This window comes from Camelus dromedarius, chromosome 6 (assembly GCF_036321535.1).
Source record: "Camelus dromedarius isolate mCamDro1 chromosome 6, mCamDro1.pat, whole genome shotgun sequence".
Taxonomy (NCBI): Eukaryota; Metazoa; Chordata; class Mammalia; order Artiodactyla; family Camelidae; genus Camelus; species Camelus dromedarius.
The window spans coordinates 8,350,612-8,377,492 of NC_087441.1; the positions used below are offsets into that span (position 1 = coordinate 8,350,612).

At 38.0% G+C, this 26,881-nt stretch overlaps 1 protein-coding gene across 2 annotated transcripts in view; it reads left to right on the plus strand.

The window, feature by feature from the left end:
• The window catches only part of SERAC1 (serine active site containing 1), a 59,038-nt gene that overhangs the window by 1,897 nt on the left and 30,260 nt on the right, over positions 1–26,881 (plus strand). The window contains exons 1-5 of one of the 2 annotated variants that reach the window (XM_064486523.1): positions 794–933; positions 18,758–18,855; positions 21,085–21,121; positions 23,205–23,341; positions 25,731–25,820. In XM_064486523.1, the coding sequence (XP_064342593.1) occupies positions 911–933; positions 18,758–18,855; positions 21,085–21,121; positions 23,205–23,341; positions 25,731–25,820 (385 nt within the window). In that variant the 5' untranslated portion in view covers positions 794–910. Of the gene's footprint in view, positions 1–793; positions 934–18,757; positions 18,856–21,084; positions 21,122–23,204; positions 23,342–25,730; positions 25,821–26,881 lie in introns of those variants that run through there. The other variant, XM_031456613.2, reaches the window with a different exon arrangement.

A 26,881-nucleotide genomic window follows, 5' to 3' on the forward strand; every position in this document is an offset into this window, starting at 1 on the left:
TCCTTTCCACACCATTTCCGACAGTAATTTCCAAATGGATTAAAGATATGTGTGAAAAGTATTTAGAAAAAAAAAGCAGGCTATGTTGTCTTGAGGGAAGATTTCTGTTTTTTGTCTGTTTTATTGCTGTTAAATACACATAACGTAAAATTTGCCATTCTAAACACTTTCATGTGTGCAATTCAGTTCATGTTATTGTGCAGCTATTACTACTGTCTTTCTCCACAACTTTTTCATCTCTCTGGAAAGGATTTCTTAAGTTACAGAAAGCACCATTGAGGATCCTGTTGTATTACTCCAAATGAGAGATGGTGGTGACATGCACTTGAGTGCTAACAGTGAAGATGGAGAAAAGTGGCTGAATTTGGGATATGTTTTGATGGCAGACAGCAGTTACTGTGCTTGGTTTAGATAATGTGAAGGGAAAGCAAGGAATGAAAGGCAATATCAAGTTTTTTGCTTGACCTGTGAGGTAGATTATTTGCCATATATCATCAAAAACCACTTACCATTTGCTTGGTGGTGATGAGAGTAGGAGAAGGAAGAGTTTGGAAAGAAAAAAATGAAGAATTCTGTTTTGGACAGTTAAGTTTGAAAGATCTGTTGGACATTCAAGTGGAAATGTTCCAGTAGCTGTTGGATAGACATCTGGAAAGATGGTGACTGGAGTTACAACTTCAGGATCACTGGCATATAGATATTTAAAACTGATGTATTAGGATTAGATTTGGCTGCATTACATAGAAAATATAATAATGACTTAAATATGCATCTAATTCTATAGGTAGGTAGGCAGGCTGTGGCTGGTATGGCAGCAGCTCCATGATTATCACGGACTTGGACTCCTGTCTTGCTGTTCTGCCATCCTTAGCATGCTGCCTCATGGTTGAGATGGCTGCTTTAATTCCAGATGCCACCTGCTCATAGCAAGAGGTAAGAGGGACTCACAGGAAATACTGCCACTCAAGATGAGCTCTCAATCAAAAATTATGAAGCATATAAATAAATAAACCACCAAGAAGGATAGCCAGTTATTAGAAATGGTGGTTCTAACAGAAACTTTAAAATAAGTATGTTCAAAGTGTAAAGGAAGGTTTAGAAACCACATGTATCAGTTAGCTTTTTGCTGCACTATGAACTATCCCAAAACCTAGTCACTAAAATAGCCATTTTATTATTGCTTACAAGTTTAAGGGTTGAATATGGGGTTTATAGGGTCAGCTAGGGGCTAGTTAGTCTGGGATGACCTCATAAGCCTGGCAGTTTGTGCTGGCTGTCAATTGGTACTGGTGTTTGGGCTAATGGGGGGATATTGAGCAGCATTTCTCTTTTCCTCCAGCAGAATAACCTGGGTGTCTTTACATGCTGGTCGTCACAAGTTTCCCAAGGCAGAACAGACAGAAACCCCAGTATGCATTGCTTCTCAAGTCTCATTTGAAGTCAGTTGTAAGGCCAGTCCATGGTCAGTATGGGAAGACACTACCAAAGAACATAGATATGGGAAAAGGAATAACTTGTGGCCATTTTTCACAATCTGTCATAATTTAAGACAAAAAACAGAGTAGAATGTGAAAAGAGCAGGCAAGTGTGAAGTGAGCCAAATAGAAATTTTAGAAATAAGGGAAAGTTATTGAAATACTCAGTAGATAGATTGAATGGCAGGCTAAATACAGCTAAATAAAAGATTGGTGAATTGTAAGACAGATTTGGGGAAACAATCCATAAAAATGTCCAGAGACAGAAAAAGTTAGAAAATATGGAAGAAGTTGAGCTTTGGAAGTAGAATCAGAAAGTCTAAAGTATACCCAATAAGAGTACCAGAAGGAAAAAATAGAATGGAGCACTCCAAATCCTGAGCAATACATATAAAAGCAAACCAGTACCTAGACATAACATACGGAAGTTTAAGAACATCTAAAACAAATATCTTCAAACTGCCAGATGAAGTACAGTAATCATGATAATAAGTAACATTTGTTGAGCACTTAACTTGGAATAGGCACTATTATATGTACTTTACATGTATTATGTCATATTTATATAACTCCTTAAAGTAGTCCTATTATTGCCATTTTGTAGGTGAGGAAAGTGAGGCACAGAGAGGTAAATTAGCTCGTAAGCATATGTCTAGTTGTGTTTTAAAACATACTGAGAACTTTGTTTTAATCACGTGTGGTAAGATGACAAACACAGAGACAACTGTCTTGAAAGAACAGTTTACTATAGTATTGCTTTCAAGAGGAGGGGGCGTGCCATGCTGTGCACTTAGGGAGGCATTGGGATTGCTCAGATGGAGTGAGGGGAAGCCACGGGCCAGAGCCTGTTATGATTTTCGTGGGAAAGAATGGATAAGATGGGGTAGTCAAGCTGAACAAGTTTAGGATTGGATGGATTGAATAATTTTGGCAGCCTTTGGGCTATAGGGAAAGTCCTTAGTTTTCTGATACCTGGCCCTGGATTGATACAGGGCAGGGGAAATATTGACTTGGTGTATGATGGATAAAGGAGGTTTGCGAGTAGGACTGAGGATTGGTTGGTTTGCACATGAATGGTGTACTCACAAGCGGGTTGTTTGCAATTTCTAGAAATCAGCTAACCTCTGAAGGGGCAGTTGTCTCCTGGGTCCTCAAGGCACCAAGATGTCAAAGCATAGTAAAATAAAAGACACAATTAATATAGGTTGTTGGTGGAACTGGATTTGAAACTAGCCAGTGTGGTTCCACAGAGAACCTTCCTAACCTCTTTCTTACTTTGCCTACAGAGAAACAAAAAGACTTGTAACAGATTTCTCATGAGCAACAATAAATACCAGGTGAAATGTCAGTAGAAGTATGGTTAACATGCTTAAGGAAACCTACTGTTAATTTAGAATTCTAAACCCAGCTAACTATGTTATGTAAGAGAGTAAAATATAATGCTTTATTTTTTTATTGAGGTATGGTTGTTTTACCATATTATGTTAGTCTCAGGTGTACAACATAGTGATTCACAATTATAGATTATATTCCCATTTACATTTATTATAAAATATTGGCTATATTTGCTTTGCTGTACAATATATCCTTGTAGCTTATTTATTTTGTACGTAATAGTTTGTACCTCTTAATCCCCTACCCCTATCTTGCCCCCAAACCCCTTTTCTCTCCCCACTGGTAACCACTAGTTTGTTCTCTGTATCTGTGAGTCTGCTTCTTTTCTGTTATATTCACTAGTTTATTTTATATTTAGATGCCACATATAAGTGATACACAGTATTTGTCTTTGACTTATTTCACTTAGCATAATGCACTCTAAGCCCATCCACATTGTTGCAAATGGCAAAATTTCATCCTTTTTTATGGCTGAGTAGCATTCTCTTGTGTGTGTGTGTGTGTGTGTGTTTGTGTGTGTGTGTATTTTGTTAAAAGCTTTTTCTGCATTTATTGAGATGATCATATGGTTTTTATTTTGTATGGTTTTATTCTTCAGTTAATCTGATGTGTCACACTCACTGGTTTACATGTATTGAAAAATCCTTGCATCCCTGGGATAAATCCCACTTGATCATGGTGTATGTTATAATTCTTTTAATGTGTTGTTGGATTCAGTTCAGTAGTATTCTGTTGAGGATTTTTGCATCTTTGTTCATCAGTGATATTGGCCTGTAATTTTCTTTTCTTTTTGTTTTTTTTCCCTGTTATCTTTGGTTGTAGTATCAGGGTGATGCTGACCTCGCAGAATGAGTTTGGAAATGTACCTTCCTCTGCAATTTTTTTGGAATAGTTTCAGAAGGATAGGTGTTAACTCTTGTCTGAGTGTTTGGTAGAATTCACCTGTATGCCATCTGGTCCTGGACTTTTGTTTGGTGGGAATTTTTTAAATTACTGATTCACTTTCATTACTGGTAATTGGTCTGTTCATATTTTCTATTTCTTTTCAGTTCAGTCTTTGGAGGGTATACATTCCTAGGAATTGTCCCTTTCTTCTTGGTTGTCCAATTTATTGACATGTAGGTGTTTATGGTAGTCTCTTACGATCCTTTGTATTTCTGTGATGTTGATTGTAATGTTTCCTTTTTTCATCTCTGATTTTATAGATTTGAGCCCTCTTAATTTTTTTCTTGATGAGTCTGGCTAAAGGTTTATTAATTTTATTTATCTTTTCAAAGAACCAGCTTTTAGTTTTATTGATCTTTTATTTTTTTAGGCTCTATTTCATTTATTTCTGCTCTGATCTTTATGATTTCTTTCCTTCTACTACTTTGGGTTTTGTTTGTTCTTCTTTTTCTAGTTCTTTTAGGTGTAAGGTTAGATTGTTTATTTGAGATTTTTCTTGTTTCCTGAGGTAAGCTTATATTGCTATAAACTTTCTCCTTGAACTGCTTTTGCTGTGTCATAGATTTTGGATCATAGTGTTTTCATTTTCATTTTTCTCTAGGTATTTTAAAATTTTCTCTTTGATTTCTTCAGTGATCCATTTGTTGTTTAGTAGCATATTGTTTAGTTTCCACATGTTTGTGTTTCTTGCAGTTTTTTTTCTTGTAGTGTTGTGGTCAGAAAAGATGCATGATCTGATTTCAACTTTTTAAAATTTACCAAGGCTTGTTTTGTGACCTAGCATGTAATCTCTCCTGGAGAATGTTACATGTGCATTTGAAAAGAATGTATATTCTGCTGCTTTGGGATGGTGCTTCTCAGATCCCTGTAATACAAATGTTAATGTGTTTGATGTTGTCCCAGGAGTCTCTTATTCTTTCCTCATTTCTTTTCATCTTTTTTTCTTTTTTCTGTTCAGCATCAGTGGTTTCTACTGCTCTGTCTTCTAGCTTACTGATCCGTTCTTCTGTATCATTTAGTCTACTACTGATTCCTTCCAGTGTATTTTTCATTTCAGTTTTTATAGTCTTCATCTCTGTGTGGTTGTTTGTTATATCATCTAACTCTTTGTTAAAAACTTACTACTTTTTGCTCTCCCAGGTTTTTTGATCATCTTTAAGATCATTACCCTTAAGTCTTTCTTGGTAGATTACCTATTTCCACCTCTCTTAATTCTTTTAGGGTTTTATCTTCATCCTTCATTTGGAACATGTTCCCCTGTCACCTCATTGTTTCCTAATTTGCTGTTTTTATTTCTATGTATCTGGTAGGTTGGTTACATTTCCCAACCTTGGAGAAGTAGCCTTTTGTATAAGGTGTCCTGTGGGTCCCAGCAGTGCACTCCCATCTTGTCACCAGTGTTGTATGCTCTAGGGGTGTCCCACATGTGGGCTGCATGTGTCCTTCTGTTGTGGTGGGCTGACTGCTATGGATGGTCTGGTCTGGTAGGCTTGGTTGGCCCCTGGTCCAGTTGTTTGCCAGGCTCTGCCTTGTGTGGAGGTTACTGGCCATGGGTTGGCAGGGCTGAGTCACAGGACAGCTGGCTATAGAACCCTGGTGGGGGGCCCTCAGGGTAGTGCTGGTTCATCAGTGGACAGAGCTGGGATCCAGGAAACCTTGGGGCTGGTGTCTGCCCACTAATGGGTGATGCCAGTTCCTGGGGCTAGTGGTGGCCCATTGGGAGACAGAGCCAGGTCCTGGGGTCTGGCTTTAAGTCCCAGGGGTCCAAGAGATGATGTCAGACTACTGGTGAGAGGGGCTGGTTCCTGACACAGCTGGTTATAGAGTCTGGATTGTCCCAAAGCTTGTGTTAGCTTGTTAGTAGGCGGGACCAGGACCCAGCCAGTCCCAGGGCCGATGTTAGCCTGCTGGTAGCTGGGCTGTGTCCATAGGCTGGGAGGGGATGCAGTTGTACTATGGCTGCTCTGCCTGCTAGTGGGTGAGGCTGGTCCATAGGCTAGAGAAGGCTTTATGTTGGGCAGGGCCAGGGATTCTAGGGCTGGTGCCTCCCACTGGTGCTTGGAACTGGGTTCCAGGGTCTCTGGCTGCAGGGCCCTCGGTCTAGTGCCTGCACAATGGTGTGTGGGGCCAGATTCTGGTCCCTTTGGTGGGCAAGGTGTGTCCAGCGGTGGTTGTGTGCGCAGGAAGCCTTAAGGCAACCTATCTGCTGGTGGGTGGGGCTGTGTTCCCACTCAGTTTGTTGTTTGGCCTGAGGGTTGCCAGTACTGATATGTGTAGGCTGTTGGGCGAGGATAAGCTGGTTCCTGAGGCTGATAAGCTAGAGAGAGGATTCTAAATAGCCCTTGCCAGTACCAGTGTCCACATGGTAGAATGAGCTCCCCAAAATGGCTGCAGCCAGTGTCTAACCCCCCAGGGTGAGCTGGAGTTGCTTCCTGCCTCTCTGGGAGATTCTCCAGGATCTGCAAGTAGGTCTGACCCAGCTTCCTTTCAAATTACTGCTTCTGCCCTAGGTCCCAGAGCATGTGAGATTTTTCTGTGCACCTTTTAAGAGTGTGTTACCAAACCAAACTTGGGTCCATTCGCCCCACACACAGCATAGCCAATCTGTTGACACTGGGTGAAGGAAAGTACAGCATTTATTGCAAGGTTCTAAGCAAGGAGTACAGGTGGCTAATGCTCTGAAAACCCTAACTCTGCAGTGGCTTTCAGGGAAGAGGTTTTAAAGGCAAGGTAAGGGAGAGAGGGTCATAGGGAATGTGAACAGTTCCTGCAGTTTTCTGTTTGGTAGGGGATCAGGTAATCAGGCAACATCACAGGGCTTAACATTATTAATCTTCAGGCTCCATCCGATCTAGGGGCTGCATACTAACGGTCATCACCAGATGGAGATCTGGTTGGGGTCTGATTTCTTCAGAACAACTGAGGAATATGCATTAGAATTTATCTTTACTTTTGAGACAGAACTGGGAGTCCCTGGGGCAGATTCATTGTTTAAGTTATGGTTATTTCCTGCCTGCCTGTTGTATCTTTTTTCTACATTCCTTACTTTTCCCATCAACTGCTACGGCTTCTTTCTTTCTTTCCACTTATGGAAGATCTAGGAGGCCACAGTATATTCTTACAGTTTTTTTCCTAACCATCAGTAAGTAGGGGACACCTAGGCATTCTGTCACCAGGAAGGCCCCCACATAGGTCTGCTCCATTTCAGTCCCCCACCCCTTTTTTTGTAATTCTACTCAATCCTGAGGGGAATAGTGGTGGTGACCTCTCAGCTCTTCCTGCTGAATAGGGGTGACATTTAAAAGGGGGGAGGATTTGAGAACAGAAATTCTTGAGCCTTTACTTCAAAGAAGTCCTGTGTCCTATGTGGCTTTTCTGACTACTGCAAAACAAATAGGCTTGCTTTCTCCTCTCACAATAACACTTCAGCAGGAAAAATAAGAGATGACTATCAGGAAGCGAGCAGCCATCTCTCTAGTATAATCAAAACTCCCCGTGGACTGGAAAAGAAAAGAAAACCGACCTATGATTCCTGAACAAGTGTTTGCATAGTCTTTTGTTAGTTGCACTATTCTCTTTCCTCCCTTGTCTACCATTATCTGTACTCAGTGGAATTCTGTAGTGCTCTGTGGCAAGTCCCACTGGACTAGTTCAGATTTTTCCTCCAGTCTATCCTTAGGCCAAATGACTTGCACAATGGCGTAGTGGGGTGGGGTGGTTAGTCCAGTTCCCAGTACACATAGGCATCTACATCAGTGGTATCATACATTTTTTTAAATTATAGTTTCCTAACTGTACTGTAATTGCACCAGATCCCTGTGTCATTCATACAGCAGGTGTTATTGTTACAATCCTGATCAGATAGAACAACTGTCTCATTACTGATTCGTCTCAGCAGAACTTTCCTTTTCCCATATACCATATGTTATCTTGCCAAGTCAGAATGTTTCCTAGGTCCCACTGGTTTGAGGACATAATCAGATGCTGCTTTTCAAAGTGCAGCTCAGTGTGGAGATTGGTGTCCAAATCTGGGGCCCAGTATCTTTATTCAGCAGGCCAAGTAGCTTCCCGTAAGCAATATGTGCTGTCTCTGGAAAATATTCCCTGTGCTTACCAATTGTGCTACCTGCTAGCCCCTTTTAATTAATCCAGGGAACTGGGGCCATCAAGGCACAGTGGTGTAAATTACAGTTACTGCTCAAAGTATCCCGTAGCCCGGGGTGGGAGGGGCATGGCTATTGCTTAGATGCCGCTTTGGCTTCCAATGGATCAACACGCTTAATAAGCTTTGCTGGGTGTTTAAACAGGTTCATTCCCAGGGCTGGCATTTTTTGCTGTTATTTTATGGGCCTGATTTATCCATTGATTCAAAGCTTCATTTTTCTCCCAGGCTGCTTTCTAATTTCTCTTTTCTTCCTGAAATAGTACCCCTGTTAATCTACCTACCTGGATTAGCAATCCCTTCTCCTTTCCATTACCATACTCATTGGCGGACATTTCTGCCTGACTCAGCACCCCTAACCCGGCTCCCAGGTTTCCCCAGTATATCGTTTTTTGTTCTCTTAGTTTGTGGCCAGTGTTGCTCGAGCCACCGCATGTGCTGGTTCAGTTGGGAAGTGATTGCTTGGTGCAGTTCAGGTTAAGAGTGTCCACCCAAAAGTGTTGGGTTCCCCAGACTAAAGTAATATGAGTAGTGGTTGTGCCCAAATACAGGTGGTTTCTGTGGTCCGTAAGGCCCCCCATAACCTTCCAGATCTCCTCTGGGTTTGAGCATTGTTAACATTTACCCACTAGGTTACGCTAATTGATTCTGGCCAGGGGTTAGCAGAATTGGGAGGTAATCTTGAGGGTGGGGCTCACTTGCAAAAACAAGGCTAGTATGTGTGAGGGCAAAGTATATTATGACACGAAACAACGTGCGGCATACAGCACTTTACTAACCCCAAGCTCTGGAGAATTTCATCATCTAGTCCTTTTGGCACACAGTGATATCTAGTTCGGGAGTTATAGATTGTTCTTTCTGGCTGATTGCATGACAGTATTTCTAAAAATGTCCCTCTCAGCCTAGACCTTATAGGGTAAATAAATCCTGAAAATGGGGTACTAAAGGCTAAATCTAAATTAGAGTGTGATAAAAATGAGTACTTGAGTTCCAGAGTAGTGTAATTACAATGAAAGAATAAAGTAACTTTATCTTGAGAAAGATTTGGAACCAGCCTCCAGGAATAACCCCAGGATCAAACAAAGGCAGGGGTTTTGGTATGCAGTAGGTTGACTTTACCCCAGCAACAGAAAAGTTACAGCTATTACTTTAATGTAGTGAGCCATCCCCTTTGTTTCTTACTGTTTTCTTCTAAAGAGAATGTTGATCAGTTAAGGACTCCCAGCTGAACTCTGCAGGGGGCTGTTTGGGAGCAGCAGTTCTCTCCTTTGATGTGGTGATGGAGTCAGAAGTCGCTGGAGGGAAGTTCCTTCACTTGGGAGTGGTGGATCCTAGGCTTAACACCTTCAGGAATGAGTTACTAGCAAAACCTGAGAAGGCCCCACCCATCAGGGTTGGAGTTGGTTTTCTGGGAGTACTTATTGCCAGGTTTTTAAAAGTTACCAGTTCCCCAGTTTTATCTGATGGAGGGGGACATCTGTAGGGTACTTCATTCTGATATTAGGAAACTTATGAATAGCATTCAAAACAAATCCCAGTTTTGTACATATTTTATAGTATCTGTGGATGAAAAATGTTGCCTGGTGTGGCAGTCAAGCCACCAGCCACTTCAGTGACTCCCAACTGTGTGCCCTGAAAAGGGGGTTCAGGATAGAGAAAAACAGGATACTGGCCCTAGGTAGTTAAGATGTATATCAAAGGAATGATTTCATTGAACCCAGACTCTTGCATCTTCCTATGCATAGAAAAGTGCTAAATTCATTAACTTGAGATGTCTGGTTATCTTTAATTGACAGTAATCTTTTGATGTTCCAACTACCTGAGTTTGTTGCAAAACTCCTGTTTATCCTGGCATCTCCCTTGCTCTTCGGAGCAGTCTCTCAGAGCTGTTTGAAAAGCTGTCTTCAAGGCTTAAGTCCTCAGTTTTGTCTGCCAAATAAAACATAATTCTGAACTTTAAGGTTGTGCATATTTTTCAGTTGATTTATCTAATTCTTTTATCTTATCAGAAGTTTGTCTGCTTAGCTGTTCAGAATAGAGGAATGGTCTCCCACACAGTGTCTGATAAGGACTCAGTTACAGGCTGCTTCTAGGGGCCACCCTGATTGTAAGCAGTACAACTGGAAATATTTTGACCCATGTTAAATTAGTTTCTTGACAGATTTTGGCTATAATCCTTTCCAAAGTATAATTCATCTTCTCCATTTTCCCAGTTTACTGGGGTCTTCAGGACGCATTAAATTCCATTTTATTCCAAGTTGCTCATAAACCCTGTGTAATACTGGCAACAAAAGCACTTCCATTGTCACTCTGAATTGAGCTGGGAAGTCCAAACGTGGGAATTATTTCCTTGAGTAAGGCCTTCACTACCTTGGAAGCCCTGTCTGTCTGACATGGGAATGCTTCCACTCAGCCTGTTAAAGTGTCTATCATTACCAGTAGATATTGTTGCAAGAGAGGGAAGTATCACATCCTGGAACCTGCAGGAGTCCTTAGGACAGACTGCTAAGTGAGAGTTCTTGGCTTTGCGTGGGAAAGAGTTCAAGAGCCAGCCAAAGGAAATCAAAGGTAAGTTTATTTACAGAGATACACACTCCACAGGCAGAATGTGGCCTGTCTCAGAAAGTGACAGTGGCCCCCAGGCATGGGGTGGTAGGTTTTTATGGGTTAAGTAATTTCATAGGCTAATCAGTGGGAGGAATATTCCTGCTTTTTCAGGGAAGAGTGGGGATTTCCTGGGATTGGGCCACTCCCCACTTTTTGGCCTTTCATGGTCCCCCTCAGAACTGTCATGGCTTAAGGGGGAGTGATTTTTTTGTATTACGATGAAGGTATAGTGAGCTGAAGGTCAATGACCAGACTATTCTCAAAGCCACCTAGGTTTCAGCTGGTTCCAGCTAGTCTTCATAACATTTCAACAGCTGTGCCCCTTTTCATTTATCTAGCATGTGTCCTGCCTCTTTCCCTCCTGCCTCAATATGAAATGGAGAAGACCTTCTGGGGCCCTTTCTGGTACAAATCCTTTCTGTGTCTCCCATTTCTTGTTTGTAGGAAATAGGCTTTATCCAGCTTCCTTGACCTTCCCTGAGTTCCAAAGGGCAGATTCAAGCAGTTGCGAATCAGGGTGGGAGGGGAATGCAGAAAGAAAGGAGGTGCAGTCAAGAAACTGCAGTGCAGGAATAGACTTAACAATATCTCTGAGTTCTTCTGCAGGAACTTAGGCCCCCACCCAGGTGGAGAATGGTAACTTCAGGCTGAACACAGGATTCCTGAAACACTGATGCATTATGTCACCACCAACCAATCTAAAGAAAGTCACATACCCTCCAACCCTCACCCCAAATTTTGCCTATGAAGACTTCTTAAAAACCTTTGAAGGGTTTGGGGTTTTTCAGCATAAATCATCTGTTCTCCTTGCTTGGCCCTACAGTCCACATTTCTCTGCTCCAAACTCCGACGTTTCGGTTTGTTTGGCCCCACCGTGCACCAGGCACGTTAACTTGCATTCCGTAACAGATAATGAAACCTTCCTTTATAGTCTTAGGTATAACTGAAATCTACTTGCCCATCTTTCCCTGGGCCTTCCTTCCTCCCTTGAACTCTCATAGGAGGGGGGAGGAGGCTCATTTCTAGAGTTATTTTTAGCACAAGTCATGCACTTATGTATAATTCTTTGAACAGTCCTGGACATATTAGGTCCTTGAATAAAATCTTGTATCCATTGTAGGTAGGGTGCCATTTCATATCACATGTTCTGATGTATAGAACTAATCATTTCTTCCATTAAGCTTTCAGGAATCAAAACCTTTTCTTGGTTATTAACTAGCCAGATTGTGGGTTCTAAACTGGTAGGGTTGATTCCTATTCTCTTGACCTTTCAGAGTCCTTGGGTGAGTATTTGGGCTAAACTGGGTTAGGTCCCCACTTGGAATGGCCATGACCAGAGGAACTTTAGTTGTGGCTGCTTCTTTAGCCTCCTGATCTGCTCTTTTGTACCCTTTTGAAATTAGACAATCAGACTACTGATGTCCTGGGCAAGCATATTTGCCACTTCCTTCAGTTTTTATATTGCCTCTAGTATATCTTAAGATCTCTTGGGGCATGTTTGATTTCTTTCCTTTCGGAAGTGAGCAGCCCCCTCTCTTTCCAGGTTTCCATGCATTATTGAGAAAGCATATTTTGAATCAGTATAGATTGTTGACTGAAAAAAAAAATGCACAACATGAGAGTTGTTATTTAAGTTTTATTTGGGGCAGAATGAGGACTGCTAGCCCGGGAGACAGCATCTCAGATAGCTCTGAGAAACTGCTTGGAAGTAGGGGGGAAGGTTAGTATTATATATAATTTCAGTGAAGTGGGGTACTTGCAGTCAAGCACACATTTAGGCAGAGTCTTGCTGCTAGTCACGAGGAGCAGATGTCCCCACCATAAATGATTTTAGTGCTTTCTAGATATGAGGAGATGCAAGAATTTGAGCTCATAAAATTTTCTCCTGAGAATAACTATCTGAAGGCCTGTTCTACCAGTTTTTCCCAGAGCACAGAGTGCCTCATTCCTCATCGCCATCCTGAACACCTTTCAGGGTGTGTCAAAGATCAGTAACTGCAGTAGGTAGAGACTTAATCCTTGTAGAGGCAGATGGCAAGTGTCAATTTTTAGTTGGCAAGATGTTGATCCACTTACCTTTGCCGAGATGCAGGTGAGAGCGATAATTTTTGCCTTTTGGGAGGAAGTACCTGGTGGTAAGGCTTCTGACTGGGGAGTTCTGCAGTAGAGGGTAAGATCCATGAAGGCAGGTACTTTTCATATTCATTGCTTTCATATAGTTTTCATATTCATTGCTGTATCTCCACTACTTACAACAGTTCCTAGTTCATAGGGACTCAAGTAAGTATTTGTTGAGTGAATAAATAAAGAATTAAAGAAATAATGGACAAAGGGAAGTTGACAAATGTATAAGCCAGGATGAAAAATTTTAAAACCTCTCTGAGGTACTGGTAGATCATAGAGACAGAAATTAGTAAGGCTGTAGAAGCTTTTAACAACACAATTAACAAGTTTGATATAATGGATATACTAAATTTTACCCATAACAAAGAATAAGTTTATATAATAATTTTATAAATATTGACTGCAACTAGCTAACAAAGCAAGTCTCCACAATTCCAAAGAATCTGTCATATAGCACAATAAAAAGATAATCTTTAGAAATTTCATGTGTTTGGAAACTAAAAATAAAACTAAACAATCCACAGATTAGAGGAAATCACAGTGGAAATGTCAGGACCTGTGAAATTGAGGTATGGCAAAACGTAGAGTGGAATTTATAGTCTTCAGTGCCTTTACAAAAGAGCAAGAAATACTCATAATGTATTAGTTAAGTGTTATTGAAGAAGTTAGGAAAACAACAGGGTGAATCAAAAGAAAGAAAGGAGAAAGCAATGAAGAGCAGAGATAGAAAACAAAAAGTAGAGATGATCAGCAAAACCAATAGATAATAAAAATTGATAAATCTTTTCCATTAATAAACTTTAGAAGACCACTCAAAAGTAAAAAAGAAGAAGCAGATATAATGCTGGGAACAAAAAGGTAGGGAATTTTAGGGCTAAAAAATATTTTAAGAATGGCATGAACAACTTTTTTTCCATGCATTTTTAATTGATGTATAGTTGCTATAAAATACTGTATGTTACAGGTGTACAATATAGTGACTTGCAATTTTTAAAGGTTATACTCCATTTATAGTTATTGTAAAATATTGAATATATTCCCCATGTTGTTCAGTATATCCTTGTAGCCTATTTATTTTATACATAGTAGTTTGTACTTCTTAATCCTTTACCTCTGTCTTGCTCTTCTCACCTCCTCTCTCCCCACTGGTAACCACTAGTTCTCTATGTCTGTCAGTTTGCTTCTTTTTCATTACATTCACTAGTTTGTTATGTTTTTTAGATTCCACATATAAGTGATATACAGTATTTGTCTTTTTCTTTCTGATTTATTTCACTTAGCATAATGCACTCCAAGCCCATCCACATTCTTGCAAATGGCAAAGTTTCATTCTTTTTTATGGCTGAGTAATATTCCATTGTATGTGTATACCATATCTTCTTTATCCATTCATCTGTTGATGAACACTTAGGTTGTTTCCATATCTTGGCAATTGTAAATAATGCTGCTATCAACTTTGGGGTGCATTATCTTTTTGCACCAGTGTTTTGGATTTTTTGGATATGTACCCAGCAGTGAAATTGCTGGTTCACATGGTAGTTCTATTTTTAGCTTTTTGAGAAACCTCCATACTGTTTTCCACAGTGGCTGTACCAATTTACATTCCCACCAACAGCGTACAAGTGTTCCTTTTTCTCCACATTCTTGCCAGCATTTGTTATTTATGTTCTTTGTGATGATAGCCATTCTGACAGGTGGATGAACAACTTTATGTTAATGATTTTGAAAACTTAAATGCTCATTTTTCTTGAAAAGTAGATATTAAAACTAAAGAAGGAAAATCTAAATAAACCAGTGATTGTAGAAATGACTCTAAAAAAGAGGCATATTAATAACCAAATGTAGCGTATGGGCCTTGTTTAGATCCTAATTCTAACAAACCAATAGTGTAAAACAAAAGTTTATGAAATAATTGAAGAATTTGTTGGATATTTGATGATACTATGGAATTAGTTTTTAAGTTGTGGGGTTTTTTTGGACATAATGATGGTTAATTTTTTTTTTCTAGGAGCTACATACTACAGTATTCATGGGTTAAATATGACATGACATTTTGGATTTGCTTCAAAATAATTGATTGTTAGGGTGATGGAAAGTGAGTGTGAGTTACAGTATAGGTTACACTCTTCACTACCATAGCCACTAGCCATATGTGGCTATTTAAATTGAAATTAGTTAGAATTTAAAAAGATAAAAATTTCAGTTCCTCAGTCACACCGGTGTATTTTCGCATTAGTAGTGCAGATACAGAAAGTGTCTGTCATGTGAAAGTTTTATTGGGTGGAGCAGTTATAGATGAAACAAGATTGGCTATGTGTTGATAATTTTTGAAACTGAATGATAGAGTCCATTGTATTATTCTCTCTACATTGATATACATTTGATGTTTCCATGAAAGCAAAAAACAGAAAAAACATGCATAACCTTTGTGAAGAAAATGACAAAAAATCTAAAAGAATACTTAAAGATATACTATTCATGAATGGAGGGCCTCCATGGTATCAGTTCTCCTTACATTAATCTGTAAATTCAGTTCAGTTCTACTGAAAGTTCCAGTAGCCAAGACAGTCCTGAAAAGAATGGGAGCAGGGGTGCTCACTCTAGAAGCTATCAAGGCTTGTTTTAAAAGTATGTAAATTAAGAAAGATGTTATATCATTGATGCAAATGTATCAGTAGAACAAAACTCTCCAGAAATGGACCCTAGATAGATTAGACCTTGGTGTAGGAAGGAGTCATTTCTAATCAACGGGGAAACTGTGGTTTAGTAATAAATGTCTTGGGATATTTGCTTTTAAGAGTTGGTTTGATGATTTGACCAGGATCATTTGATATTCCTGGGTTTTAGGTGTTTGTGGTGCTTCAAAGTCAAATGTGCATTAGGCAGTTGTTTCTGTGTGTCTGAAGCTCAGCACAGAGAGACTTAAGGTAGTTATCGTGATTACAGGTAAAGCTTTGTGATGAAAACACTGATATGACTCAGCCAGAGAATGTAGCATGAAGGAAAAAGAGGACCGCAGGTAGAACCCACTGGAACACTTATATTTAAGGGCTGGGTGGAGGCAGCAGATCCAGCTCCAAGCTTAGTAGGGGCAGGGAGTTGTGCTGCCTTTTTCACATCTCAAATTTCTGTCCCTGACAGGTGATAGGTGCTCAGTAAATGTTTGTTGAATGAGTAATGGAATGAAGTAGCTAGAAATGGAAGAGTAGCTAGAGGAAAAAGGAGGGCGTAGTCAGATGCTTCAGACCAAGAAAGGAAGATGGTGACTGAATAGTGGATTTAGCAACGAAGATGTCACTCACTGGTAACCTTAGGGAGGGCTGTTTCTTTGTTGGAGGAAGTCACCCTGGGGAAAGAATCTTAGGGAGGGTGGGAGAACAGGCAGTAAGTGGAGGGCACTTGGATAGAGGGAGAGTTCTGGGGCTTTTTCCCAATCATTTGTTTTTTATTTTTATGTTTTGATGGGAGAACAGTGGACATCTAGTATTTAGGGAGGAGGAGTAGAAACAGCTGAAAGAGAGGAAGTGCGTGAAGATTAAGAAGGCAGACGCAGATAATGAATCAAGGTCCCTATGGAAGTGTAAGGGATGGGGTCTAGAACACAGACAGTACATTTCCCTTTGAGAAAGAAGTGAGACCTTTCCCTCAGTAACAGGAAAGAACAATGCAGGTAAAAATCCACTTGGAATCTGGAAAAGGTGATGCAGATAAAGATATGTATGTCGGCCAGGGTGGATTTCCTGTGGAGTTAGGAAACTTTGGCTTGAGAGTACCTTACTTACATGGGCCCCATTCAAGTGCTAGGAGTTACTCAGAGTTGTAATGTCCTCGGGAGGGAGGGAACACCAGAGTGTAATCCTGATGCATTTCTATGTAAGCATTTCTGACAAACTGCCCAATGAATCTCAAAAGAAAGGCATTAAAATTTCTAAGACTCCAGTTATTTATTGAATCTTTTCTCATTCTAAATCACTTTCATTTTAGTACCTAATCTGATATTTGTGATTTTGTGGGGGTTTTTTAAGCACCTCCTTCCCACACACACCATTTGAATAAATGTTGATTTCCTCAATACCTGGATTGATCCCTGCCTGTAGCTATGGAGGCAGAAACTGAGGGAGTTTATAGTCTTAATTTTCTGAGTGAAATAAGAGACAAGATTGTTTGAGAGGGATGGAGGTAGGGTAGGATGCTTGGCAGAGTATGTGGATTGTTTAGAGCAGTCATTGTGGGGATGAGAAGAGAACTGATTAGGGGCAGCAAAAATCATTCCGAGAGCCCACTCCCGGTTTGTCTTTTATCCCCCCACTTTGGCTGTCCAAGTGTAGGCACAGAGAAAGCACATGTTTTGGGTTAGTGCTGCAGGATAGTGGAAAGAGGAGAACTCTAGTATGTTGACGGAGCAGGCAGAGAGAGATTGAAGTGATGCCTCTGGAGTTGAGGCTGGGCGGGGAAGGACATACAACCATGGGATGACTGCTCACTCCTGGAAAAGCAAGGATGAGCACTGGAAACAGTCAAGATACCGAGAGAGTTGAAAGTTAAGAGAATTAGAAATGGAGACGTTTATTCTCCACGGGAAAAGCTGAAAGGGCCAGTGATGTCATCTGAGGAAATCTAGAGTGAAGTAAGATAAGGAAGTAAATTTCCAGTGTACTCGGATTTATACCCAGGGCTTGGGAGGGAAACCTGCAGAGGGGTGGTGTGTTTAAGTTAATATGGTGAAGGTTTTTAGGCCAGGGAAGTAATAGTAAACAATATTTGTATAATGTTTTATAGTTGGCCGCTCTTCATAGGTATCAGGATTGAAGGCAGCATAGATATTTTTGCTCTGAATTTTTGTTTCAGTCAAAAGTTTTCACGTAGTAACTGAAATGCAGATCTATACATGAACTCTTAAAGTAGTTTACACTGCATTCTGCCCTGGTTTTATAAGACCCTACTTCATTGCTGTCTTTACATTATTTTTACCGTTATCCTTATGTCTCTGAGAGAAGTAGCAGCAACCCTTTAAACAAATGAGAAAGTAAGAAATAATGACCTTTAAAGCAGTGACCTCTTGTAAGTTTACCTGTTGCCTAAACTAGTTTGTCTGGTCAACAATTGATGTACTAGAATCATAAGAAAAAAATCTTAAAGGTTTTTATTTTGGGTTATGGTTAATAGATGTTTCTAACACATATACATGGAGCAATCTCCCCCCTAATCCCTGTAAAGCTGCCAGAAGTTTTTTTAATGTTGAACCAAAGGACTGTTTCTCACATGAGATCCTTAAGACACCTTCTTTCTTTTCCCTTATTGCAAAAGAAAAAAGAAGGAAAAAATGTCTCATCCAAAGACAATCTGGTATGATTCTAGAATACTGAGTTGTTCTAGACACATTGCATCATATTTAGATCATCTTTGCTCAGTTGATGAAACAGTTGAGCGACGGGCTAGTGATGAAATTGTTAAACAACATCTCTCTTTGACAGGATGCCAACAAGTAACAATTAAATTTCAAAGATTTTAAACCATGTTGGGTACCATCCTGAAGGAGCTGGAGAAAAGCTAAACGCTTGCATAGGTCTTAAGTATATCTTCTATTCGGAGCTGCTTTTCATTTCTGTAGGGCCTTCAGTCACCAAAGATAAATATAAATATCTATCTATATGCATATATATTTTAAAAATTTGACACAACATTGTAAAATGATTATAAATCAATAAAAAAAGTTAAAAAAAGAAAGACCCCCAAAAAAAGACATTAAAAATTTTAATTCCTATGTTGATATTCTGATTAATAATCTCTTCCTGTTTCCTACTAATCAGTGTTCACAATTGGACACAATTTGAAGAAGAAGAATCAAGGTACTAGCAAAATACTATTCTAATACGTCTGCTTTAAATTTTTAAGAGAGAAAAAAATGTTTTTAATTGAAAAGTTTTTTCCAGGTCTTGAAAAATCTAACTCTATGGATAATCTACTGTGATTGTGACATGTTCTTATAGTTAAAGGAAATGTTTTTAATTAGGTGCTAAATTGAATTTGTTATGATTGTTCTATTTAGACACAGAATGTCCCTGGCTGCTTACTGTGTCATCTGCTGCAGAAGAATGGGAACCTCAACTTCTCCGCCAAAAAGCAACACGTACTGGAGAGATATCAGTGAGTACAGTTTAAACAGCAACATTTTCTTGCAGAAACAGTGATAGAATTGTGGGTAAGTTTCCAGGGTGGTCCACAAAAACATACAACCCCTGATAAATCTCAGATTTTTTTGTCTTTTCTATACTAATAGGTTCACCACAGATCTGTAGGCTCAGAGCCATGCATGCTTCTTTTTCTTAAGAATCTTTTCCCTCCCCTGTGTTTCCCATCAGATTCATACTTATCCGTCCAAAGTCAACTTAAGGACCACTGCATGTTCATTCAGCAGCTATTTATTAAGCTCCTATAAAATATGGAGCCAAGCACATGTGTTAGGTGCTGGGAATTCAGTGGTGAGCCAGGAAGATGTTTTGCTTGACTTACAGGAACTTAGGATCTAGCACTAATCTACTACATTCATTTGTAAAATTTTATTTATATTATTTGTTACTAATCTTTATTTGTAAAATGAGAATATTGGCCTGGGTCATGTGCCAGCTTCTATTACTAGGCCCTGAGGATACAGTATTGAATAAGACAAAGTCCCTGTCCCCATGGAGCTTCTTTTTGATCTTTAAGAGAGATCAGTTTTTAGGATAGATTATTTTCATTTAGAAAATTCTGTAATTTTGTGTTTTAAAAATAGAAAAGAAAAGTGGGGACAAAAAGGAAGCTTTTCTAATTATCATTTCTAGCAGAACAAACTCCATAGTAGTGAATATACTTCAGGGTAGGAGAAAAGGCCTTGAGTCTGTATTCTATTCTCAGGGCCCAGTAAAAAAGAAACATCTTTATAAGAAGAAATAAGTGGTAGCAGTGTAGGAGGAAACAAAATGTTCCAGAGGGATTTCACAGTCAGGAGGCTCTGTGTGTCACAACTTCTTACCTCATCCCTGCAGACTTTCTAGAGCTGTCCTCTTTTCTCTTCTGGAACCACTAGGTCCTAGAGTTTGGGAGGAATGTCTGTCTCCTTTGGCTAATGCATAGGGAAGTCAGTGGAGGAAAGTTCCTCATCCCTCAGTAGGGAGGAGAAATGTGTTCTTGGAAGCATAAATTGAAACTCTGAACAAAGGGCTACCTCTATACATCCAATAAATTATAGGTTACATAGATTTTTATGGAGTGCCCTGAGTACCTAACCATCATGGGTAATATATTAGTTAAGATTGTGTTCAGTGCATGTAACAGAAACTTGACTATAATGGCTGAAATTAGTAAGTTTTTCATTTTTCTTACATAACAGTTTAGGGCAGGAATTGCAGTTTAGCAATTCTCCTGTCTTCCTGCTCTATTATCTTTACTGTCCTCTTGGTTACAAGATGGTTGCTGAATCCGAGGATGTCAAGAAGGCAGAAAGGCCAAAAGTCATGTTATGAAGCTTTGTCTTTTTATTTGGGAAGGGATCTCTCCCTATACATTTCCATCTATATCCAAATATCTATATAGATATATTACATTTATATGTATATTGGCTACAACTGTGTTGCACAGACAGCACTGGCTGCAGAGGAGTCTGGGAATTTGAATAATTTTAGATAATAATCAGGTTGTGTTAGTAAAGTTTAAGGGTCTTATGTGTATTAGATAGGCAACTAGCTGTGTCTGGCACTAGGAATTTTTAATACTAAAAAAAAAGGTTTTCCAAGTTCCAAACAAAAAATTTATAAATAAACTTGTAGAATATAATCTATGTTTTAAATAGGACTACCTATATATGGCATTTAAGCACCAATTATAACATAATTACTTTGGGAAGAATCATTTTGTATCCCTAGTTCACAAACCTGATCCCTTAATATGGTCTTAGGTAGTGATAGGGATAATTCTCCCTATTCCTTCATTTAATTGGTTGTGAACTACTGAAAAATCAGAGGGGAAATTAGCCCTTTGGACATTAGATTCAGTGGAAGCACTATAGGCCTGGCAATGTCGTAGTGCAGCAAAACAAGGGTGTCTTACTGATTTGATGGGGGATGGCAGAATAAGAGGTAGAAGTGGGTAATAAGTATGAAATGAGAATGAGTATGAAATACAGATTGTGTTTTTTTACTCAGTGCTTATTGGTTCATTTGTATCTGAAGGTAGAAAGCCATGTGTTAATAGCAAATGATTATATTAATGGAAAAATACCAAGAACTTCTAATCCAGTTATGTAAAACATAGGTAGAGACTTACACTATTGCCTATTTCTTATCATATTTTGAAAATAAAACTCATTGAGTTAACTTTTTTCCTTTCTTTTTGAAGGAAATATAATAAAGTTTACTGGATCACTTATTTTAGGGTAAGTGTCAATTGTGAAATATTAATTGAGTTCATTATACTATTGTTTGAAATCTAAATGGAAGTGATTTATAGGTAGCATGGGATAGTGAAAGGGTATAGGGTTTGGAATCTATAAACGTGTGGATTTGTCACTGCTTCATCACTGGTTCTGCCACTTCAGTGTTGTCTTGATCCAGTTACTTCAACTCCTGAGGAGTGTTTTCTCTTGGATCCAAGTACATGATGGGGATCCTACCCATCTGGCACTGCTGCTCTGAGGAAAGCACTTGGCATGTACAGAGCAGGCACTCACTAATTAGCTCTCACACAGGTAAAATCACTTTGTATGTTAGGTTATAGAAAAGGTGAAGAAGGTAAAAATCGACTGTAGTCAAAATTATTTTTGAAAATCCTCTAAATCACCATAAAGTTCTTATGAAAGGAATTGAGGTTGACTGAGAAAACCAATAGATTAACATCTTGCATCTCATCCTGTTTCAGAGGTACATGCTTAATGAATGGAGTGACTTTCTGAAGATTGTTATTTTCCATTCTCTTTTCTTTCCTTTTTTTTTTTCTTGGCGAGGGGGATATTATGTTAAGTGTATGGCTAATACTGCTCTAGTGTTTTTGCTAATATTCTTTTTCATTAGTATAAATATAAAATCAACTCTTAGGTGCTAAAATGATAAATGAGATATAATTGGCATTTTATCTAAACATGTACATTTCTCCATGACATTATAAGTTAAGGCAAAACACATTTAGATAATTTTTTTCTTTGACTCATTCCAGGCAAAAGATAAATATATATTCTTTTCTATAATTCAATTTCTTTGTTTATATCATAATTATATTCAGGAATATAGTGAAAATTAGTCACAATTTCTAGTAAAGAATTTTGTCTTTCATAGAAAACATGATAAAAATACTGAATAGATTTGTTCTTTTTGGCTGCTCAGATAGATCCCCAAGAAAGGAGAGGATTCTTGAGAGCTTTCTTTCCATTCTGTTGGTGCTGGCCAGTGTCTGGCCTTTCTGTTGTACTTGCTTTTGCTTCAGGGTGGGAAGCTCAGGAGCAGGGTTAATACAACTGTTGTTTCTAAGCTCTGAATCCAGACGGAGTGCAGCCTTTGTGTTGGAACTTAGGAAGTGTGTAGGTCAATTTGATTAGGAGGAAAAAAACCCTTCATTTTGGGGTATACAACAAACAACGTATTTCACATTTAAAATTTAATTTTAGGTATAACTATTAGAAGAGGAGAAATTTTCATATGCTGGTGATAGGAGTACAAATTGGCCAATCCTTTTGAAAAAACAGTTTGGCATTCATTATCTAGTAAAATTGAACAATATACATACTATCAGAAAGGCTGTAATATTCTAGATATGTACCCTAGAGGAACATACACATATGTATACAGTGTAGATGTATAAGATGTGTAACAGCATTATTTGTAATAGACTCAAACTAGAAATCCTCTAAATGCCCATCTAAAACAGATAAATCTAGAACAGATGAATAAATCATAGTATAACCATGCAATGGATGAATCACATACCGTATGAAAATATAAACATATGAACTTCAGATACATGCAACAACATGTATCTGACAAACAACATGAATCTCACAAACAGAAGGCTGAACAAAAGAATACATACAGTGTGATTCCATTCCTGTGAAATTCACTGACAGACATATCTAAGCTCTGTTGTTCAGAGGTGCATGTTAAGGTGGTAAACTATAAAGAAAAGCAAGGATGACATTATAATAAGAATCAGAATAATAATCAGCTATAGAGATGAAAATGGGTCAAGATCAGGCAGAGACACACTTGAGCTTCTGGGGGACTGTTACTATTTTGTTTTTTGCCTGGATATCATAATGCAGGTATTTATTACTATTTGCTAAGCTGAAATACATGTATACATTTATACATATATATATAATATATGTTATATGTGCATTACTGTATATATATTATGTTTTCCAATATAAAAGAAAGAAAAGGTTCTACGAAAAGTTTAATTAAAAAAGTGTGGCTCCTCTGTTATATTTAGATCATATATTTACAATGAATTTTTTGTTTCTTTTTAAGAGGTTCTTTATTTATTACATATGAAGTTCTGGCCCTGAAGAAGTCTTTGACATTAGATACTCAAGTGGTAGAAAGAGAGAAAATGAAGTCATATATATACGTGCACACAGTTTCTTTAGATAAAAGAGAAAATCCTGGTAAGTTTATGGTAAAGTAATACCATCTTTGTGAAAAATGGAAGCTAGTTATTGAATTTAAAAATGAGTATTTAGGAATGTAAATTGATGTATCCACTATGGAAAACATTGTAGAGCTGCTCAAAAAATTAAAAATAGAACCATCATATGATCCAACAATTCCACCCTGAGTATTTATCTGAAGAAAATTCTGGGAGATGTATGCACCCCTCTATTCACTGCAGCGTTATTTATAATAGCCAAGATATAAAAGCAATGTAAGTGTCCATCAATAGATGAATGGATAAAGAAGATGAGGTGTGTGCGTGCGTATGTGTATACACACATGCTGAAATATTACTCAGCTGTGAAAAAGAATGAAACCTTGCCATTTGCAACACCATGAATAGACCCAGAGGGTATCATGCTAAGTGAAATAAATCAGATAGAGAAAGACAAATACTGTATGATTTCACCTATATGTGGAATCTAAAAAATAAAACATGACCAAACATAACAAAACTGAAATAGAATCATTTTTATAAAGAACAAACAGGTGGTTGCCAGAGAGATGGGAGTAGGGGGAGGAGAGAAATAAATTAGCGAGATTAAGAGGCGCAAAGTTTTGGTTACAAAATAAATAGGTCACAGGTCTGAAGTGTACAGCGTGGGAATATGGTCAGTAATTATGCAACACCTTTGTGTGGTGACAGACAGATGATAACTGGACTTATCGTGGTGATCATTTTGAAATGTAGAGAAATTTGGAGTCGCTATGTTGTGTACCAGGAACTAACACAGTGTTATAGGTCAATTATACTTCAAAAACAAACAAGCATACTAACAAACTCATAAAAAAAAAGTCAGATTTGTAGTTACCAGAGGCAGGGGTGAGTTACAAGGAGGGAGAATTCATTGGATGAAGGTGGTCAGACAAAGGTACAAACTTTCAGTTATAAGATAAATAAGTACTAGGGATGTAATGTACAACATTAATAAATATGATTATCAACGTAATATAATTAATGCTGCTGTTACGTTATACATGAAAGTTGTTGAGGGAGTGAATCAGAGTTCTCACCTGTTTTTATAATTTTGTATCTATATGAGATGATGGATGCTCACTAAACTTATTGTGGCCATCATTTCATGATGTGTGTAAGTCAAATTATTATGCTGTACACCTTAAACTTACACAGTGCTGTATGTCAGTTATATCTCAATGAAACTGGAAGAAAAAACCTTTTAAAAATAAAAATAAATATTTAAAACACAATATTAGTAAAATAGGTTCAGTTTACTCTTAAGAATTACCAAACCCTGTGAGAACCAAGTTCCTAAAGAATCAATTGAAGATCAAATTTTGGACTTTCACATTAAACCCAAATTTGGAGTTCTATAACTAAGTCAGGTGAAGACCAGCTAGCTATTTTAGTCTACATTTGGACTTCCACATTTTCATGAGGGCTGTCAGTTTGGAAGGCTGGTCTTCAGTTTAGGAAGCATAAAAACATGATTTTGTCACTTAGCTCAGAGATATTTTTCCTCTAAGGCATTTATTTATGCCACTAAACTCATGAGATGGATTCATAAATATGAATACCACTGTATTTACAGAGGGAAAAAATTCTGTTGTAAAAGCTGGAAAACCTGTCTTTACTCATCAGAACATTTGGTCACATGGAAATCTAATTAGTAATCAGACAATTGCTTGGTGAACATGAAATTTTAGAGCAGAGGAGTATCTTTTCATCAGGATACAGGTATCCTGGTGAGTCATCACACTAGGTTTACAGCTGCCTTCTCCTGCATTGTCAGCCACGTAACGACGCCTGTGAGCACGTGTTCCCTGAGTGGGGCAGGTTCTGCTGCTCCCCTGTCTACGAGCTGTATATATCACCACTCCCTCCTCCTGGTGTTTATTGTTATTTCACCTTCCTGTATCTCCACATACTTTTATGGTGTGTTACAGTTTCAGTTACACAGATAATTTTTATAGCTTAAAATTTACCCATATAGTAAAGCTTAATGTCATTAGTTAGTATAGTATCTCCAAATTTCACTTGAGAGGGATATTTTTAAGTGACATTTTCTTGAATGTAGTTAATCTTATGTTGTATATGGGGATTTTTGTTAGCATTAGCTAGTGTTTTTGCCTTTGTTTTGTTTTCACTTTTTCCCTGACTAGGAAAGCAGTCTTACTTTGGGATCTAGAGTTATGTGTCCCCATAGTGGTTTGGTTGGTTTGATAGAAACAATAAAGATAATAAAATAATGACAATAAAAAAGAAAGATGCTGTTTTGTATTTTCTTTTTGAAAAAAATGGAGTTTATATATTTCTCTTTGAAGTATTGGAGCATAGCATTAATAGTATGTGCTTGGTTTTATTTAAATTTGTAATCATTTTAGGAATCACCTACCAGGCAAGAAAAGAGCTTCACAAAGCAGTAAGAAAAGTATTGGCAACATCAGCCAGGATGTTACGGGGCCCATTTGCTGGTAAGCATCACATATTTAACTTGGATAGTGATCTGAAAGTCATTTGATGATCAACCTGAGATTTTTTTTTCCATTTCTTATACTAACATTTATTATAGCTGTGGAAAATTGAGTAAAAATATACTCTGGACATATTTAATTTTAGGGATTGATATCTTGGACAGTTTCTATCTTTGTGGATACACAAATGTTAGATAGTTGTAAATAAATACTGAGACTAAATATACCCTCTTGAATATTTCAAAATTTAAAATTTGTTAGAAAATCATTCCTGTGCTTTCTCATAATAAGAATACTGCATCACAAATGTAGATTTCATAATCAGGCAAATCTACATTGTGAGCAGGTTATAAAAGAGCTGATCTGATCTCTTTAAAAAGTTGGCATCATGAAAAAGAAAAGGTGGAAAAACTTTCTAGAATTAAAGTACTACAAAGACTTAATCAAATCATGGTTTTAAAAAAACAGCTCTAAAGATAACTTGGGGGACAATTGGAGAACATTGAATATGGAGTTAGATTGGATTTTGGATGATTTGGAAGGTTTTTTTTAGTATTCTTGGGTGTTATAATGGCTTTGTGATTATATAGAAGAAGTACAGGCTTTTTCTTAAGAGATGCATATTGAACTGTGAAGGGGTGAAATGTTATTGTTTCTGCAACTTTCATATAGCTTAGAAAAAAGTATACACGTAACCACATAGATGAAGCAAATGTAGCAAAATAATAACACTTTTTAATTTTAGTTGTGATAAGCATGTGAATTTTAATGTATTATTCTCTTAATCTTTCCATATGTTTGCTATTTCTCATGATAAAAAGTTCTTTGGGGAAAAGGAGCCAGAAAAAAACCAAAAAAAGACTGCAGTGTGAAAGCAACATAATATAATAAAACAAAAGCACACACCATAATATGCTTAATAAATAAAATAATATGACAGAAGTGAGAACAAATCTATTATTTATTATCAACACCTAGAAATGGATTTAACTTTCCTAGTGTAGGTTTCAAATATTTATTACCATCTTAAATGTGAGGATGAAAATATTGTTTTTGCTGTT